Source organism: Entamoeba invadens, assembly GCF_000330505.1.
Source record: "Entamoeba invadens IP1 unplaced genomic scaffold scaff_1105074725195, whole genome shotgun sequence".
NCBI lineage: Eukaryota > Evosea > Mastigamoebida > Endamoebidae > Entamoeba > Entamoeba invadens.
The window spans coordinates 149,287-167,047 of NW_004440169.1; the positions used below are offsets into that span (position 1 = coordinate 149,287).

Here is a 17,761-nt window from a genome sequence, read left to right on the forward strand (position 1 = left end):
CATTGTAAATAGTTTTGTTAAAGCCTCGTCTGCTGCGTTCCAATTATTTAACGAGTTTTCCTCAAGTTGCTCAACATTAGTTTTGGTCAACAAAATTTTTTCCTCCATCGTCATCTTTTAGTTTTTAATTTCGAGTTCGTGTCATTTTTTTAATTGTTTTTTTGATTTCAATTTTTTCATTGATAATTTGTACATTTCAAATATTTAATTCAAAATTATAATATCTTTTTTAATAAATTTTTAACTCTTAAATAGTATAAATAATAGTATTGAATAACACCAAGAATACAAAAATAGAACAAAAGAATTTTAAATTTATAATTTGTTCTCTACATTTATATTTACTTTTTAATTACTATTGTTATTAATTAATTAAACGTAAAATATAGAAAAGATACATTTATTCAAATTCTGCAGACTCATTCCTTAAGTTAAGAATACTCTTGCTTTCATTCAGACTCGGAGACAGTGATATTGTATAAGCCAATGCTACAAACCATGCATTTGCATCCAAAGGATCTTCAAATATTAAAGTGATTTTAAGATCTGACAGAGGGGAAGTGAATAAGAGAGCAGTACCACATGTTGGGTTGGGAGAGTAACATACAGTTGCATCTTCTGTCACCATAAAGACACTTTGAACAACAAAATTGTCATTTTTAAAGTTTTCAACACTTTCATATGAATCAATCTTCTTGTATATGTCATTTTCCTTCTTGTGACCAATCTTTCTGCCATCGTATTTTGTAATTCTTGATCGAATAAGTACATCATTGAAAAGGAAGAAATATCCTCTTCTCATTTTAGTCTCTTCACCTTCACAGAATTTACAGCTCCCAGACACTATAAATCTTCTGCACGATTTATTTAAGTTATACAATCCACTCAACGTGTTGATTACTTCAGAGTATTTTTCTCTCTCTTCCTCTATCATCTTCTTTTCATTGATCCAAGACGCAACATCTAAGATGACATGATAACACTCCACCATTTTTTCAGCCTCTTCACTTATCGCAGGAATGTTCTTAATTATATCTTTAATGAGTAATATATATCTTGGTATCCTTTGGACTGGAGTGATCAAGTAAGACTGAATACGTTGAATTGAAACAGTTGGGTGAGTTTCTTTATAGTGCAAAACACTCTTTTCTACGATTTTTTTGACGCTTTGGTGGGTCATCAGTTCATTCACTATTTTCAAATTCGAGTTGTACTCCACTATATATGGGCAAGTCCCTTTCGAAAAATGGAAGAAGTAGCGAAGTAATTTACTGATTGTTGGAATTTCATTTTCATTCTTTTCTTCATATTTTTCAGTCAATTTTTCAAAGAAGATTTCGTGTAGTCTTAAAAGCATCTTTACTTGGATTTTCATCTTATGGACAACATTAGAATATTTCCCTTCAGATATTGGGTCTAAATAGCAGTGCAACAAGATGTCAAGGTTATTCACATGTGTTTGTTCGGTATACCACAATTCTTGCAACAAATTCTTGTACTTATCGAATTCCTCCTTTTCTACAGTGTCGAATAAAGGAACAAAAGAAGACGTTTGTTGTCCATCTTTTTTAAAAACAAATTTGCGTTCTGCTTTCCCGCCAATTTGGACGTCTTTCATTGAAATTTCATTTGCATGTTTTGTGATAAATTCAGTGCGTCGTGTTTCAACGAGTTTTTCCATCACTTTAATCTGCTCCTTTGGGTTATCATCTCCATTTCGGATGTCAAGAACTAAACACTCTTTATACCCTTTTATTGGAAATCCAACAGACACTCGATACCTTTTCAGATAGTCTCTGACCATTTCAGAGTCACATGAAATCATCAGATCCAAGTCTTCGTCGGGTACTAACGTGTAAAAAACGCCTTCATCGACCGGACAAACCTCCTCAAAATCTTCTGAATCGGAAAGGTCATTAAGTCCTTTTTTAACTCTCACAAATTCAGTGTCTGTATTCTTCCTCTGTCGTTCACTCTCTTTTCTCTTTGGTGATTCTTCCCTCTTCACAAACGTCGGTTGGACGGAATTTCTTCTCATGAACTCAACACGAGGAACTGCAAGTGAATTTCTTGCTGTTTTTGGAGACAGTTTTCCTCGTGTAAAATCTTCTATGACTTCCGTGACAAAATCCCGACTTATTCCAAAGTGGTGCATTTTTAAGATTTGATGTTTAATTCCTCTTCCTGTTCTTTTAGTCTTCAAGCGCAGATACCTCTTGCCAACCTTACTTGTTTGCCCCAATTTCTCTTTATGTAGTCTTTCATTATAAATTACAAAATCACTGACTTCTAAAGGTATTTCTAAATTATCTAACTGAACGTCTTGCTCAGGATCAAGCGATTTTCTTTCTTGGGAAAATAAAAAGGAAGAATTCAGTTTCCTCTTTTGTTTTGTTTTAAAAGCCTTTTCAGCATCAAAAGATGAAGTGATGATCATTGATTTTCTCTGTGGTTCTTTTTCTATATCATCTTTGTTTAACGAAAATTCGGTTCTGAATATAACAGACGTGTGATTTGGTGTTGGTGAAGGTATTGATCTTCCCGATGTTCTTTCCTTTTTTCTTTCTACACCTTTAGTTGTTTTAGACATAATAATAGGAGTGATGTTACCTGAAAATTCAACGTTCAAAAGAAATGGTTCAAGTGGGACTGCTGTATTGTCAACACGATTCATCGTTTTGAATATTAACGTTCGTTTCATAACTTCTTTTTTATAAAAATATGTGAAGTGATTTTAGGGGGGTTTCATAAGTTGTTCCAAATATAGTCAAAACAGTAAATTGTTAAGTGTTGTTAAAAATCTAAAATTGGATTTATTACTTGGAGAGGTGGAATGTCTCGAAGAAAAAAAAATAAAAAACAAAACAACTTATAGTTTTGAGTTATATTAATATGGCAAAATTCAATGTTTTCTTTTTTCTATATATTGTGGTTATATAATTATTATAATTTAGTAAGTTATTTGAATAATTTTTTAAAAGTCATTTCTTATTTACATTAAGTTAATAATTTATTAAGTAATATATAGTTTTTAGAATATTGAAGAGGTAAAAAAATCAAAATTAGTTATTAAAAAATTAGTTAATAACAAACAAGTTAATAGAGTTTGTTTTAAAATGTTGTCCTTTTGTTTGATTTATACACAAATAATCGTTTGAAAATCGGGAATTTGGTAATTCCTGTTTTTTTAAATATTAAAAAATTAGAAAAAACTGCAACAACTATTTTTACTGTTCAAACAGAATCCCGATATTATATTATTAAATTAGACCTAAATGTTCGGGAAAAAGTTTTCCGACTAACTCTATTCGTCCAGTAACTCAATATAAAACAAAAGAATAGAAGTTGAAAACGAAATTTGTAGTCAAAATATAACGATATTTTTGATTTAATTTTGTTGTTATAATAACGAATAGACAACTTTAGAGTTTTACAAATATCAAAAAAACAATTTCATTATCAAAAGTGTTTGAAAATTGTTGTTTGTTGTAGAAAACAAGATTTTTTATATTTCATGATTATACCTATACCAAGTTGGTCGATCATTTTATTAAAATTTATATGATTGTTCTGTGAATAATTATTTTCATTAACTCGATGAATCGAATAACTTAAAAAAATCAAAATCATTTCATGATCACATATGTATCTCAATGTTTTTGTTTTCAAGTACAAAGATTTCTTCTTAGAGCCAATTTTTTACCGAAATTATTGTTAATATTTCAAACCCATTTTCGTATGAAACAGAAAGAAAGAACACATCATTTAGTCATATAATAGTTGAATATTGGTAATACGAATCTACGACTTTAATGTATTTATTAGTTTTAAATTTTATATATTTAACGTTGTTTAATGCATTATAATAATTATATAATAATGATACATTGAAAAAATGTTTAAATATACAATTTGAATTTTAATACTTATGAATATCTATGAAAAATTTACAAAAAATACAAACATGTAAATAAAATAAATCATAAAACCAATTATGATTTATTTTATTTATATGTAAATTATAAAATTTACATATTAAGTATAAATTATTATAATAAAATTTACTGTTTATTATCGATTATCTAAATAAACACAACATCTTTTTAACAAGAAACATCTTTATGGAATAAAAGATGTTTCTTTTATTTCGTAAATGAATGTTTATTCCATGAATGAATAAATATGTGAAGTGTATATAACTTATATTTATCAAAAATTACTTTATTTTTATAATTGATAAATATTATTATTCAGAATTTAAATATTTTATTTTTTTAAAGGTGTTAAAGAGTGTTAACGTAATACAAAAAAGTATTGATAAAATAATGGTAAATATATTTTTCAAACAACAACTATATTCAAATTCAATCTTAATTAAACCTTATCAAAATTATAAGATTTATCAAAATAAAATTTAAGCAACATAAAAACAAATATTTTATTTTTTGACCAATGATGATAAATATTTTAAGATGTATTGTTAATGTTACATCAAGTAAAAGCAAATCATGTTCTTTATTACAATCAAAACAAAAACAATTTTTTTCATTATATCAATTATACCAACAATTTAATAATCCCAACATATTATAAGAAGAACACGTTTTATATAATAACAAATTAATTTATTGCTTAAACACAATATTTGTAATTTTTATAACAAATATTATAGAAACTATTATGTTAATTTGTCAATTGTAAGCTTATTTATTTTTTGTTTTTTTTATTATTTTGTCTGTCATAATAAAAAATATATAAAAAAATTGAAACGTGTTCAGACATACAAAATATTAAAATAATATATATAACACATATAACACCATGCTTAAAATTTCAAGTTGTATTTACCAACTTTAATAAATTAATGTTTTTAATTTAAGTATGAACAAATATAACATTGAAATTAATGAATTTTTATCAATTAATTATAAACGTCTATTTTTGAAACGACAAAACAAATAATAACATGTTCAGTTTATTTTTGACTAGTTTTAGTAATTCATTTCAAACAATCGAAACAACGATGGTTTTTAAAAACTAATTATTTTAATATTAAAAGTGTATTTAAATCGAAGATTACATCTTTTATAATTATTGATAATTGTCACATCTTATTTTATAACCCGAAAACAACATTCAAATATATATATACATTTCTCAACACGAACAATTTCTGTTTTAATTAAAATAATATTGGAGTAATTAATTGTTATAAAACTCTCGTATTATTAAATTTAAAATGAATTATATAAGTTACAAAGAACTTCAACTTAAAACTTCTACACGATATTGTTATTGTGTTTGTCAAAGTGAAGAAAGTATCCATTGTATTAGTTAATCAAAAAATACATTCATAAATAATTTATGTTAAAAAACCCATATTATAAATAATAAAACAATTATAAATATATAGTTTTTACAATTAGTGCAATTAAAAATAAAAAATGGTTTTTAATTGCCAATTCCAAATTTGCAATAAAAATACCAAAACACAATCAAAATGATTTAATTGAATTATAAACAATGGCAAATAAAACTAAAAAGCAACATATGGGTTTAAAATATACACGTTTAGTTTAAAAAAACAAAACAAATAAACGCGTCCAATCATTCAATCCCACACATCCCGAATCACAGCTGAATGTTTTTGTAACACTAAGAAATGACTACCCGTATTAAAAAATAAGAAAAAGAAGTTCAACAATGCCAAACTGTTTAACACTTTATGTCGAAAACACCAGAGAAGAGTAGTCAATTCAAACGAACACGGAACTGGCACTCGCAACAGTGCTGCGTCTTAATATCGTTATTGAATCAATACTTTGATGTGACATACCTCCGTCCTTTCAAATTTTCAACTAAGAGTGTCCCATTCATATGGGTGCAGTCCCTTCAAAACAACACAAACAAAATAAACACTCAAAAACTCACTGACGAGCGTGTGAACGTTTTGATTGAAGCAGATAGAAAAAATGACATTGATGACAAGACTATAAAGCGCCGCTGTGAATCGTATCGGATTATGGAACATCTCCATGTCTTAATGGACGTCTTGTCTACAACTCGTTTCGATTATCAAACAACGTCTGACAAACACGAGAACATCCCAGACAGAAGGATCCTCAAATCAGTAAATGTCGATGGGTATGTCTTCTCAAGAGAAAAGATGGAAGACGTTGGGAACAAAATCAATTCTATTTTGTTGGAACGAGCATTGTTCCTTGATAAAAGCCAAGCAACATTACTCTATAAAGGAGACACTGAACTCATGTGTGCACTTCTGTTGAATGACTCGTAAATTTGTATGACTATTTCTTTATGTAATAAAGATAGAATGTATGTGATAAAAATTGGGTTTAAACATCAAATTACCATAGTTTATAATATTAAAAATAGAGCTGTGTATGGATAATTACATTTCACTTTTGATGGAAACGATAATCTCTTACTTTTATCAGTTGATATTTATTGGCTCTTTCATTTGGTAATTATATTTCATTGGTATATAACAGAATTTTTGATATATAAAATAATAGCCATTTATTTAAAGTTGGATTAATTACACACATTTCATTCTTATTGTTATTCTGTGTCATTTTTTTTAAAGTGATGTTATTTTCATTGTTGGATGCAATTTAAATGAACTTGTAAGTCTGTGTATTTTAGATGTTAAATTTTAAATAACATTTTTTTGAGATAATAATAAAGTTGTTATTGATATCAATAAAAGTTGTATTAACGTGATATAATATACAATTCGATAAAACTTATAATGGGTAGTTATTTGACTCAATCATTTAATCAGTTTTTTTAATTAATTAATTAAGGATAAAAAATGGATTTTAATATTAACACATCATATATTTCAGTTATAAATGAAATGTTATTGATAAACAAGAGTATATTTATAATTTAAAAAATGATATTATCTAAATGTTTATATTATTCATGAATCAATTAATTGAAATTAATACATAAGAACACAACAGTTCATATTATTTTAAGTTCATATCAACAAATATATTAATTACTTTTTAGTACTTTTAACAGTATACAATATTGTGTGAAAATCAGTTATAATTTACAAATCGAATAACAAAATATCATAAGTAAAATAAATGCTCATTATTTTACAAAATTGATCATAACATCAATATCTTTGCTATATTTATTCAAGTCACATTATTAATTATCAATAAAGGAAGTCAAAAATAAATTATATATACTTTACTCGATATTCCTGAGACGCCAAAAGTTATTTTCTATTTTGTACTCCGAAGATATCACCTCAACCATCACAACATCATAATAAGAGTCAATAGAATTTCAAAATGTAGTTGAATATACGACCCCATCATTTGACCCTGTTACCAATACATCATCTTTAAAATACACTGACGTGACTGGGTGTTCATGTTGATACAAACAATTAAACTGTTCCATTCTTCCTTTATCACAAAACGCCATTTCGACCAATTTGTTCTGTGTCCCCACCACAACTTTTCTGTTATAACACCTCAAAGCATTTGTCATCCCGCCAACAACCGTATTGTTCACACACATTCTTGGGTACCTCACGTCCCACATTTCGACTATCCCTTCGATGTTTCCAATCACAACATTCCAGTCAAACCAATCGACCCCTCCATAAGGCACTCCTCCTTTAAACAGAAAAGTACTTCGTTTACTTCGACTATCAAATCCAGCGACACTCTTATCACTAGACACAACAAGAAATTGGTCTTCTTTATAGTCGTGAATGGTTTCAACTATACTATCCGTTTTACTATAAGACTCAATCTCTTTCAACACACTAATGTCATATATAACTATTCGCTTCCCTTTCCACCCAACAAACTTACTGTTCCCAACAAACGCTGCACCATCCACATTCACCGTTTTGTACGTCTCAACTTCCTTTAGGTTGTCCCACTGAATGACTGATGACGTCCCACCAGTGAACTGGTAAAACATTTTTTCAGTCGATTTCTGCCCACTTAAACATCCTCCTATGAACGATGAAGCAACTACTTTTTTCATAAAAACCCACTCAACTCGTTTGTTATTAGTGGCGTAGTCTTGTAATGACGCTTTGCCATCTTCACTGACTATGACATACTGATTGTCCGGCGTTGGAAAGATATGTGTGATGGGCGTGTCATACACTCGATGCCTTTTTTTGTGTAGTGTCGTGTATGTGTACCTCCAGTGCAGATTCTGTTGTTCGTGTCTCAGCACTGTAGTGTAATAATCAACTGGGTCTGATGGTGATGTGCATTGTGATTTGCTACATTCTTCATACAACTTACCAAATGTTTTAGGGTCATAGTATTTCGTGTAAATCGCTTTTAAAGTAGACTGACACGTTGCAATTTGTTGGTAGAATCTGGTTGTTATTGAATTTTATTACCTTATATTTATACATTCCAATTATAGTATATTAATAGTATATTAATAGTATATTTATAATATATTAATAATATATAAATAACAAACTTCCGGCACGTAAGTTTCAAAGAAACGATGTGTTTAAGTCTCAAATATTGGAGTATCTTCATCAACACATTGTTATTTAAAATATCCAAATTCAACTTAAAATTCTTTTGTTCCTCAATTTTTTTAAATTCGTTGGCCATTTTGTTGAATTTATCTTTCATACACATTGAAGCTTTGAGGATTTGAAGAGAAGTTAAAAACATATTTCTTTCCGAATGAATAATTTGGGGGACCACCGAGTACTCGACTGCTTTAATAAGAAACGTGAGTCGAGCCATAAAAATTGTTATTCTCTTTTTAATACCACCAAAGCCCAATTTTCTGAACGATGGTATATAAAATTGTAACACACATCTTGTCTTAATCATTTCATTCACTTTTCTCGTCTCAAAACCTGCTAACAAACATTCCGTTTGTTCAATTCCGTCGTGGCGATGTGGGCAATTAGGCAACTTCTTTAATGAGTGTCCACACACAAAGATGTTACCTTCAAACACACAGGAAGCCGTGACGATATCCAACACAGTGGTATTAGCTGCCAATAAAGAAGACTCTGCATGCAAAGAATTGAGGCCATTAAATGTGCCGATCTTCTGCACTTTGTCGAACAAGACGTTATCGGAGCTCCACAGGAAGAGTGCTTCTATCACCTTTTCCATATCGATTTGGATCGAGTTTAGTGTGTAATTTCGAATGATGATATTCGAGAAGTCTCGCGTGACGTATGTTTCCGAGAATCGATTTCTCTGGCAAAGGCGATAGTCGGGAGGGACAAATCGGATGATTTCCTCAAACTTCTTTTTCAGTGTTGCGGCGACGTAGTTGTTTGTGTTTTTACTCAAAGAGATGAGGAAATAATGAACGATAATTCGACATGAATGAAATAACTCAACATACCATTTGGTGACACATGGAGCTTTAGTAGCTAGTTCTAAAGTGATGGAACACCCGTCTCTCTCTCTTTGACATACAAGGCAGTAATACTCCCAATAGTCGGGTTTGAAGTCGTAGAAGAGAAACACCGTCTTTGAACTGCGAGACATCTTCTTTTGAGTTTCAAAGGATTCAACTCCTTCATAATTCTCTGAGGAACTTTTTTGTGTTTTGTTTGAAGAAAATAATTCATTGTGTGGTTTGAAGTCGTCGTCGGTATACATTTCTAAACGCGTTTTACAATTAAAGTAAAAAACGGAGTCGTCATATCCATTCACCGCACATTTAAAGTGCATCCGAGTTGAATCACGCGAGGTGACTTCAAGGACATGGGGATTTGTCAAAAAGATGTTCACCGGGTTGTGGACTTCTTTTAATATGTCTTGAAACGAATATGGAACTAAAACGGCAGTTCTAACACGAATAATATTATTTTCTACTTTAGAAAAAGTGTGCATGTTATAAGCGGGGGGCTGAAACTCGTTAATTGAAGTCTCCCATCCTTTAGGCGGAGGGTCCATCTTATCAAACAAATTGGTGATTGTAATTGTTTTGTGATCTAACTTCTCTGCTGATGTGTGTGTATCGTAAGAGAGCGACAGTGTATTTTCAATCAATTGAAAGTCACTTGACATCTTTTTTTGTAGATGGAGACACACCCAAATTTTTTTCTAATTTTTTTGTGGAACTTTGGTACAGTGGTGAAAATAGTATCATGTTTTATCTCTATGTATAAACAAAAACACAGATTTGATCAATTTTTATATGATAAAAGAATACATTATGCACTTTTGGGATTATTAAACGGTTTTTTATTTGGAATTGGAAATTCATATGTATCTAGTTGGTATTAGAATATATTATTATTTTAACAATATATAATTCTAATGGATAAATAAATGTTATACTATATAACAATATTTTGGTTTTTATTATTAGTAGATTTTTTATAGAAGGACTACTTCATTTAATAAAAACACTCAAAAAATAAAAATAAAACTTTTTTTTATATCTTGTTAATTAATTTATCCAAAAATGCATTATGACTATTAAAATTAGGTAAAAAAAAAATTATATTATACACATTTGGGACAGTTTTAAAACATAAATAAAACAATGATTTGAAAAAAGTGACAACTTAAACAAATATGGTTAATAAAACTAAAAAAAACATACCAAAATATTTTTTAAATCCATTTCAAGGACAGAATGCTAAAAAAATTTGATTTGAATTTGTTTTTTTTCTATTTTTTTCAATTTTATTGTATTTAAAATCAATATTTCGGGAACTATAGGTAATAATACTTGTAAATTTAATAACCTGTTTTTTTGGTTTAATTTAAACTATAAATACTTAAACATAAAGTAACAAAGATAAAAAAGAAAAAATGTAACTTTTTTCAATGAAATAAAATAAAATCGAAGAGTTTAGAAATCATGACAGTTTGAAAAACAAACAAGAAAAAAATTCAATAATTATAAATTTTGTTATTTCAAAGAATATTATTATAAACTAATAAACTAATGATATTGGTAAAATTATAACAAAATATAATAATTATTATTGTAAAAGAGTGCTATTGTATTATTTTTTTATTAAATAGTTATTTATTTTTAAATGATAAAAATTGTAATACAGTCGAATTAGGTCTACTTGTGATAGTATTTTTTATGAAAGTGATATGATTTTTATAAAATGTACAACATTTTTGATAAAAATGATGAATTAATTGAGAAGTGATAGTAATTTGTTTGAAAAATTATGAGTATTTTTTATAAAAGTGATAAACAATCGTAAAAAATGATGATTTATGGTAAAAATGATGGGAAATTATATCAAAAGTGATGGATTTTTCTCAGAAATGATGCAATCTATAAGAAAGTGACCAATAATATTTTGAAAAAGTTTATGATTTTTAACACTTGTGACAGATTATTTTATAAATATATAAATGTCGTTAATTACGGAAACTTCCCGTTATTTTAAACAAAAAATAAAATAAACACAATCATTCATAAAAAATTTCTTTCATTAACATAAGACCACACTACATTTATACAATTTTCCATTAAGGCTATTACATTAGTAAGTTAAATATTCACAAAACCATTTCAAAAGCAAATTTTACCCAGACCATACACCGATTTGAAATTTGCTACCAATTTCTGAATTATTTACAAGTTATTTTAAGTGTTAACCTTAATACCAACTTTGGTACTTTAGAATTCCAGTTCAACAGTATCTCTATATATTCGAAATAATTTAATTAATTCAAACTTATCAGAAAGCAATACTCTATTGTATGATCTTTTGACTTGTGTAATATTTGTTACATTCTTTTTTGGTCATCCTCTTTTTCTTCTTTCAGATTGTGGTGGTATAAAAGGAATAATACGCCGTGATTCCACAACTTCAACTTGTAGAAGTTGTGGAGAGTTTTCTATATAATCGCTTCGAACAATTGGATCTCTTGCATCAAGATATGTAAGTGAACGAGACATTTGATTATTATTTAAATCAAAGTTGTTTTTGTAGTTCAAATAACTTAAAGAAAAAACAATGTAAACACATCTTTTGTAATATTTTATGTTTATTTGTGTTTATTTTATTTTTTGTTTAAAATAACGGGAAGTTTCCGTAATTAACGACATTTATATATTTATAAAATAATCTGTCACAAGTGTTAAAAATCATAAACTTTTTCAAAATATTATTGGTCACTTTCTTATAGATTGCATCATTTCTGAGAAAAATCCATCACTTTTGATATAATTTCCCATCATTTTTACCATAAATCATCATTTTTTACGATTGTTTATCACTTTTATAAAAAATACTCATAATTTTTCAAACAAATTACTATCACTTCTCAATTAATTCATCATTTTTATCAAAAATGTTGTACATTTTATAAAAATCATATCACTTTCATAAAAAATACTATCACAAGTAGACCTAATTCGACTGTAAATAACCATTAAAAAAACTATATAAATTTAAAATATTCAAAGTTAAAACAAACTTTGAATTTATTTTGAAAAACTATTGAAATAAAATAAATAAATAAAAATATTATTTTTTATTATTATTAAAAAACAAATAATTTTTTGAAATTAAAAAAAATGTTATTAAAAATATAATATTATTTATTATTTATCAGTTTAATAAAAACAAATAAATATATTAGTAAATTTATTATATTAGTAAGTTACTTGGTATATGAACTAAATTGGGTATATTAATCTCTATATAGTCTAATCCCGAAAGTTTCGGTTTAAAAATGACTTCAATAATCCAAACTCAACCAAATTTGTTTTGTGGTAATTAAAAAAACTTACAAATCAAGCTTTTGTGGAACAATAACAAATAACAGTACAGAATATCTGTAAATCAAATTTTACACAAAGAAACCAAAAAGTGTTAATTTCAATACTATACTTATTACAAATCAATTAACTTCAATTAAACCATACATTAATAACTATGAATACTATACTTGAAATAAAACACATTTCAATCAAAAAACCTTGCCTTAAAAAAAAGAAAAATGTAAAAATAGAACGGTTTGTTGGAAATTTTTGATTTTTTTATTCTGCAAAAATACACACAAATTTATAGTAAATTCAATAATAAAATGAATAATAAAACAACCAGATACGACAAAACTCCAAAGAAAAAAAATTTACATGATATTTTGTTTTTTTTTCATTCGTGTTACTTTAAACCCGAAATAACACACAAATCTCCCCAACCTTTTTCCAATAAAATCAATTGTTGTTGATTGTTTTTGTTTCATTTCAACACCGACTTTCAAACTGAGAAATAACTCGTTGATGTGTGAAGAAACAAAAATGAATGTATTTCTTCCACGCGTACGGTCCGATGGATCGCAAATGGGTCGGTCCGCTATGAGTGAAGATGATGATTCCGATGGGTCTTCAGACAATATAGTATCCTCGCCAATAACTCGAGTACCATCAGCTCCTTTTCAACGAACTTTTCGTTCTCATTCTTTGAATGCTGATGACGCAATGTTGCAGATTTTATTTTTAGCACCTTATTCGCCTCTCTTGAAAAGTTATGTACGAACCGTTTGTCCTCTTCTTCCTCAAATGTACTATTCATAATAGTATAATAATTACTCTTTATAGTATATATACTACTGTACCATATTTATTAGTTATAATATAGTTAATTGTTGATTTAACGAGCAGCTTTTGAAAACGGACTGTGAGAATAGAAACATTGACGTTTTAATGAACTATTTTACTGCTCGGAAATTATTACCACAGCTGTTACAAACGCTTGCGAAATTTGAAGTTGAACAAACGAATATGTGTAACCCTCTTTTTAGAGGGAACACCATCTTTTCAAAGACATATATCTTTTACTTAAACAAACATTGTTCGGACTTTGTCAAAGAAACGTCTTCAGCACTTTTGGACTTCTTGTCTGCGATCCAATTTGACGATAAAAGCAGTGCGAGTACGACGATGTACTCATCGATAGTCTCGACGTATTTATCTCTCTTGAATGAGTCGAAGAGGATCATCCCGAAGAATCTCTTGTGGGTCATCCACGGCATATATAAAGTAGTTCTGATCAAAAGAAATAGCACAGAAGCTCTCATTGGAGTTAACACACTCTTCTTCATGAGATACTTGTTAATCCCTTTTATGAAGATGCCAAACTTATTTAAGTACATCCAATCCCTCATCACACCAATCGTCTGCGGGAAACAAGTCATCCAAAAGAATGAGGAATTCTATGTCATTCAAGAACTCATCGATATCATCACTAAAGAAGTGTTGGCACCAAACACGCCTAGGTCTTACTATATGACTAAAGACCAAGAAAGAACAAGCAACGAAATGCTTGTCCTTTTAAGAACTAATAGAGAAGCTTTAATTGATAACTATGACGGAGATGAGATGGAACTCAGTAATCTACTTGCTGATCCAGTTTTACTTAAGGAGTCCGTCCTTCTCAAATGGGCAAAGTGATTGTGTATTATCTTCTCACTTTCTTTCGTATATTTTCACTAGATAGTTGTCTCATATTGTTATTGTTTCTTATAGTTTGGTTCTAATTAATAATCTTTGTAGTAATAAATATAGTTTACCAATCTATTGTAATGGAATTTAAAGTCGTTTCGTTTATTTTATTATTAATAAATTAATAATAATTTATTAATAATTATAATCATTTTTTAATTATTTAAAAAGAAATTAAATATAGTTTATAAAACTAAAGAAAAAATAATTCAAAATGGTTTATTTAATTAAAAAATAAAGAAACAGAACAGAGATTTTTGATTGATTTTTATAGTAATTTATACTAATGAACACTAGTTAATCACAATAGAAAGAAAAGTGAAACGGAATAACTGGAATATAAAATGAAAGCTGGATTTGAAGGAGCGCCCGTCTCTTTTCTTCTCTTTGTTACGACTCTTTCCATCTCTTTTCTGTCATATTTCAACTTTTTTGGAAAGGACTTTTTTATATCCACAACGTCATCACGGTATCGCCCGTGGACTGTTTTGACGACACAGTTATGTCAAGCATCAATAAGTCAGACGGTGTATTCCCTTCTCTTGATTTACTTTTTTCGCGTACTCGAACGAAGATGGTCCAGTCAAGTTTTTTTCAATTATCATTTAGTGGTCTTCATCACAACGACATTATTTTCTTTTCTTGTGGTGAGACTATCGGGATCTTTTTTGAGTTTGGTATCGTCTCATACCGTATTTCTCATATACTTCTATCTTGAGGTATTGCCCATTATGAAAATCAATTTCACTGTCTTTAAAGTGTCTGACAACGTTTTTGTCTATTTCTCCTATGTGATGGTTTGTTACTAGTAACAAATACTATTTTTGTATTCTCAAATACTCTTATATTAATATTGCATTATATTATAAAACAATAGTAATAACAATTATTATATTATTATATTATTATATTATTATATTATTATATTATTATAATATTATATTTTTAAATAGTATAGTAACTTATAGATTGTATTAAATAACTTCAAAAGTAGTCCATTCTATATTGTTATAGGCTTAATCGCTTTCTTCATCACTAGTTTTAAACCTATTAACACTCTCTTCGTCTCATTTTCATCTTCGAAACTTCAGAAACTTTTTCAATGTGTAAATTCGTTCCAAACGCCTTTCACGTTCGTTCAAACTGACAAAACTCAGAGAAGACAACTTGAAGGCGATTTCCTTGACGAAATGCGCCTCGCACAACAAAACGGAAGGCAACAGACGACACCCCCTCAACAACAAAATATTCAACCCAATCGAGAACAACTCATTCAACAAGTGATGGACTGTGGCTTCTCAAGAGAACAAGCTACATTTGCTCTTAATAACACAAACAACGATATCGAAGCGGCTCTTGCCTTTCTTCTTGACAACGCCAATTATTGAACTTATTATTAAAATGTTATTCTTTTTGTTATTGTCGATGTTGATAAGCAAATAGTTCTTTACTAGTAAAGTATAATACTTTTCTCATTACTATAATCTTATAGTTTTAAATAATAGAATGTATAATAAAAAGTATATTACTATTTATATCTAATAATTATAGTAGAGAAGAGTTAAATAAATTTAAATTATTAAATCTTAAATAAATAAGTATAAGAGAATAATACTAAGAAACGAATGAAATTAAAATGAATAAGAAAAGAACCATAATACGTAAATTAGATCAAGTAAACGAGTTTCTCGACTAAAATTGATACACCAGGTACCATAAAGGCTTCACCAGACTCAGCTCTGAAGAAAGCCATAACGATCAAGAAGATTGAGAACACGATCCAAGCTACAAAGTAAAGAGCGAACAAAGTGTAAGTGAACCAGTGATTGCAGAACATAAGAAGTGCAAAGAGGATGAGTAAGAAGTCTAACACGACATGCCATACAAGGGAATGGCATGAAACCAATTTGATGTATTTGTTCTTTTTCTCTAACAAGAAAACAACTAAAGCCCCAACAAAGCCAAAAGCAGTTGACAAAATTGCTAAGACTTTGACAGAGCAACTTAAAGTCTTGTCGTCAGAGGCTGGTGCTTGATATTCATCTCTGAACGGATTCACCTTATTGTCAGTGTTTTGTTCCGGGTTGTCTTGTGATTTGATTAAATGAGAAAGTAAAAACCTTATCTTCTTCTACCATTGTCATTTGTGATTGATATGGATATTAAGTTCTTTTTTGTTTAAATTGTTTAAAATTTGATCGAGTGAGAGATTGAGATATTAGCCGTTTTAATGAACTATTAAGCTTAATTCATTTTATTATAATTTTGCTAAGTTATTTGAAAAACTCAAAAATATGACATTTTTATCGTTTTTAGTTTTTCTCAATTTCTTTTTTTTTCGATTTTTTGTATATTGTCATTATTTCAATCAAGATTTTGATAATAAAAACAATGTTAAAAATTAATAATACTATATAATTATATTTTTAAATTATATACTTTACATCAACAGTAATAATATAATTTTATTTTATCAAAAAACTAGATACTCACATTCATTATAAAAAACTTAAGAATTGTCGGCGATAAAAAGAGGAATACAAAAACATTACAAAAATCAAAATGGTGATCGCACCAAGACCAAAAAATTGTGTGTTATTATTTTATAATAAAAATATAGTTAAATATTATAAAAAAATGTTAATACAATAACGATTAGAACTAAATAAGAAATGAAGAACTGATAATTATGATAAAATGAATTCCTCAAAGTTGTCAAATCTAATAAAAGATGATTGAATTATTCTTGTTGTTCTTCTTGAACTTCTTCAGCTGGGGCTTGTTCTCCTTGTCTTGGAGAAGCGCCTTCAGCACCAGCACCGAAGACGACGTCGTGTGGTTTTCCTCCAGCGCCCTTTTGGACAGTTCCAAGGTTCTCACATTCTTTTTTTGGAGCGTTCAAAGCAGCTTTCATAGCAACGGAGTCGGTGACTTGAGTGAAAGTCTTCTTTGGGACGTGGTTTTTGCAATAGACTGACTCGGATGGTTGGTCATAATAGAAGTTGGAGTTGTTCAACTTCAAACCACAAGTCTTGCATTTGAAGCAAGCGATATGATAATCCTTTCCACCAGCATTGGTTCTTTCAATTGGATATGCACTCTTCCCACAAATACAGCACGTTTTAGCCGACATCTCTGAATATCCCAGTCCCTCAATCTATTTATATATCTCTTTTTGTGGTGGTTCCACGTCGTGTTTTGCATTTTTCTCTATTTCCTTCTTTTTCATGGCATTTCTCCTTTTGTGGTATTTGTGTGTTCGTTTGGATGGGTTTTG

At 28.7% G+C, this 17,761-nt stretch overlaps 7 protein-coding genes across 7 annotated transcripts; 3 read left to right on the plus strand and 4 right to left on the minus strand.

The window, feature by feature from the left end:
* Positions 1-400: 400 nt before the first annotated feature.
* On the minus strand, positions 401-2,701 carry EIN_274180 (Rho/RAC guanine nucleotide exchange factor, putative; the record flags this gene model as incomplete). The annotated part of the gene is made up of 1 exon (XM_004254574.1): positions 401-2,701. The coding sequence occupies one exon, from the start codon at positions 2,699-2,701 to the stop codon at positions 401-403; it is 2,301 nt and encodes a 766-aa protein (XP_004254622.1).
* Positions 2,702-5,725: 3,024 nt separating this feature from the next.
* Positions 5,726-6,298, plus strand: EIN_274190 (hypothetical protein; the record flags this gene model as incomplete). The annotated part of the gene is made up of 1 exon (XM_004254575.1): positions 5,726-6,298. The coding sequence occupies one exon, from the start codon at positions 5,726-5,728 to the stop codon at positions 6,296-6,298; it is 573 nt and encodes a 190-aa protein (XP_004254623.1).
* Positions 6,299-7,326: 1,028 nt separating this feature from the next.
* Positions 7,327-10,064, minus strand: EIN_274200 (hypothetical protein; the record flags this gene model as incomplete). The annotated part of the gene is made up of 2 exons (XM_004254576.1): positions 7,327-8,386; positions 8,497-10,064. 2 exons carry the CDS (start codon positions 10,062-10,064, stop codon positions 7,327-7,329), a joined length of 2,628 nt encoding a protein of 875 aa, XP_004254624.1.
* Positions 10,065-13,323: 3,259 nt separating this feature from the next.
* EIN_274210 (hypothetical protein) lies at positions 13,324-14,433 on the plus strand (the record flags this gene model as incomplete). Its single annotated transcript, XM_004254577.1, has 2 exons — positions 13,324-13,521; positions 13,645-14,433. The coding sequence occupies 2 exons, from the start codon at positions 13,324-13,326 to the stop codon at positions 14,431-14,433; spliced, it is 987 nt and encodes a 328-aa protein (XP_004254625.1).
* A 395-nt stretch (positions 14,434-14,828) lies between these two features.
* EIN_274220 (hypothetical protein) lies at positions 14,829-15,872 on the plus strand (the record flags this gene model as incomplete). Its single annotated transcript, XM_004254578.1, has 2 exons — positions 14,829-15,281; positions 15,453-15,872. The coding sequence occupies 2 exons, from the start codon at positions 14,829-14,831 to the stop codon at positions 15,870-15,872; spliced, it is 873 nt and encodes a 290-aa protein (XP_004254626.1).
* A 278-nt stretch (positions 15,873-16,150) lies between these two features.
* EIN_274230 (hypothetical protein) lies at positions 16,151-16,622 on the minus strand (the record flags this gene model as incomplete). The annotated part of the gene is made up of 2 exons (XM_004254579.1): positions 16,151-16,543; positions 16,605-16,622. 2 exons carry the CDS (start codon positions 16,620-16,622, stop codon positions 16,151-16,153), a joined length of 411 nt encoding a protein of 136 aa, XP_004254627.1.
* Positions 16,623-17,224: 602 nt separating this feature from the next.
* On the minus strand, positions 17,225-17,617 carry EIN_274240 (hypothetical protein; the record flags this gene model as incomplete). The annotated part of the gene is made up of 1 exon (XM_004254580.1): positions 17,225-17,617. The coding sequence occupies one exon, from the start codon at positions 17,615-17,617 to the stop codon at positions 17,225-17,227; it is 393 nt and encodes a 130-aa protein (XP_004254628.1).
* Positions 17,618-17,761: the final 144 nt, after the last annotated feature.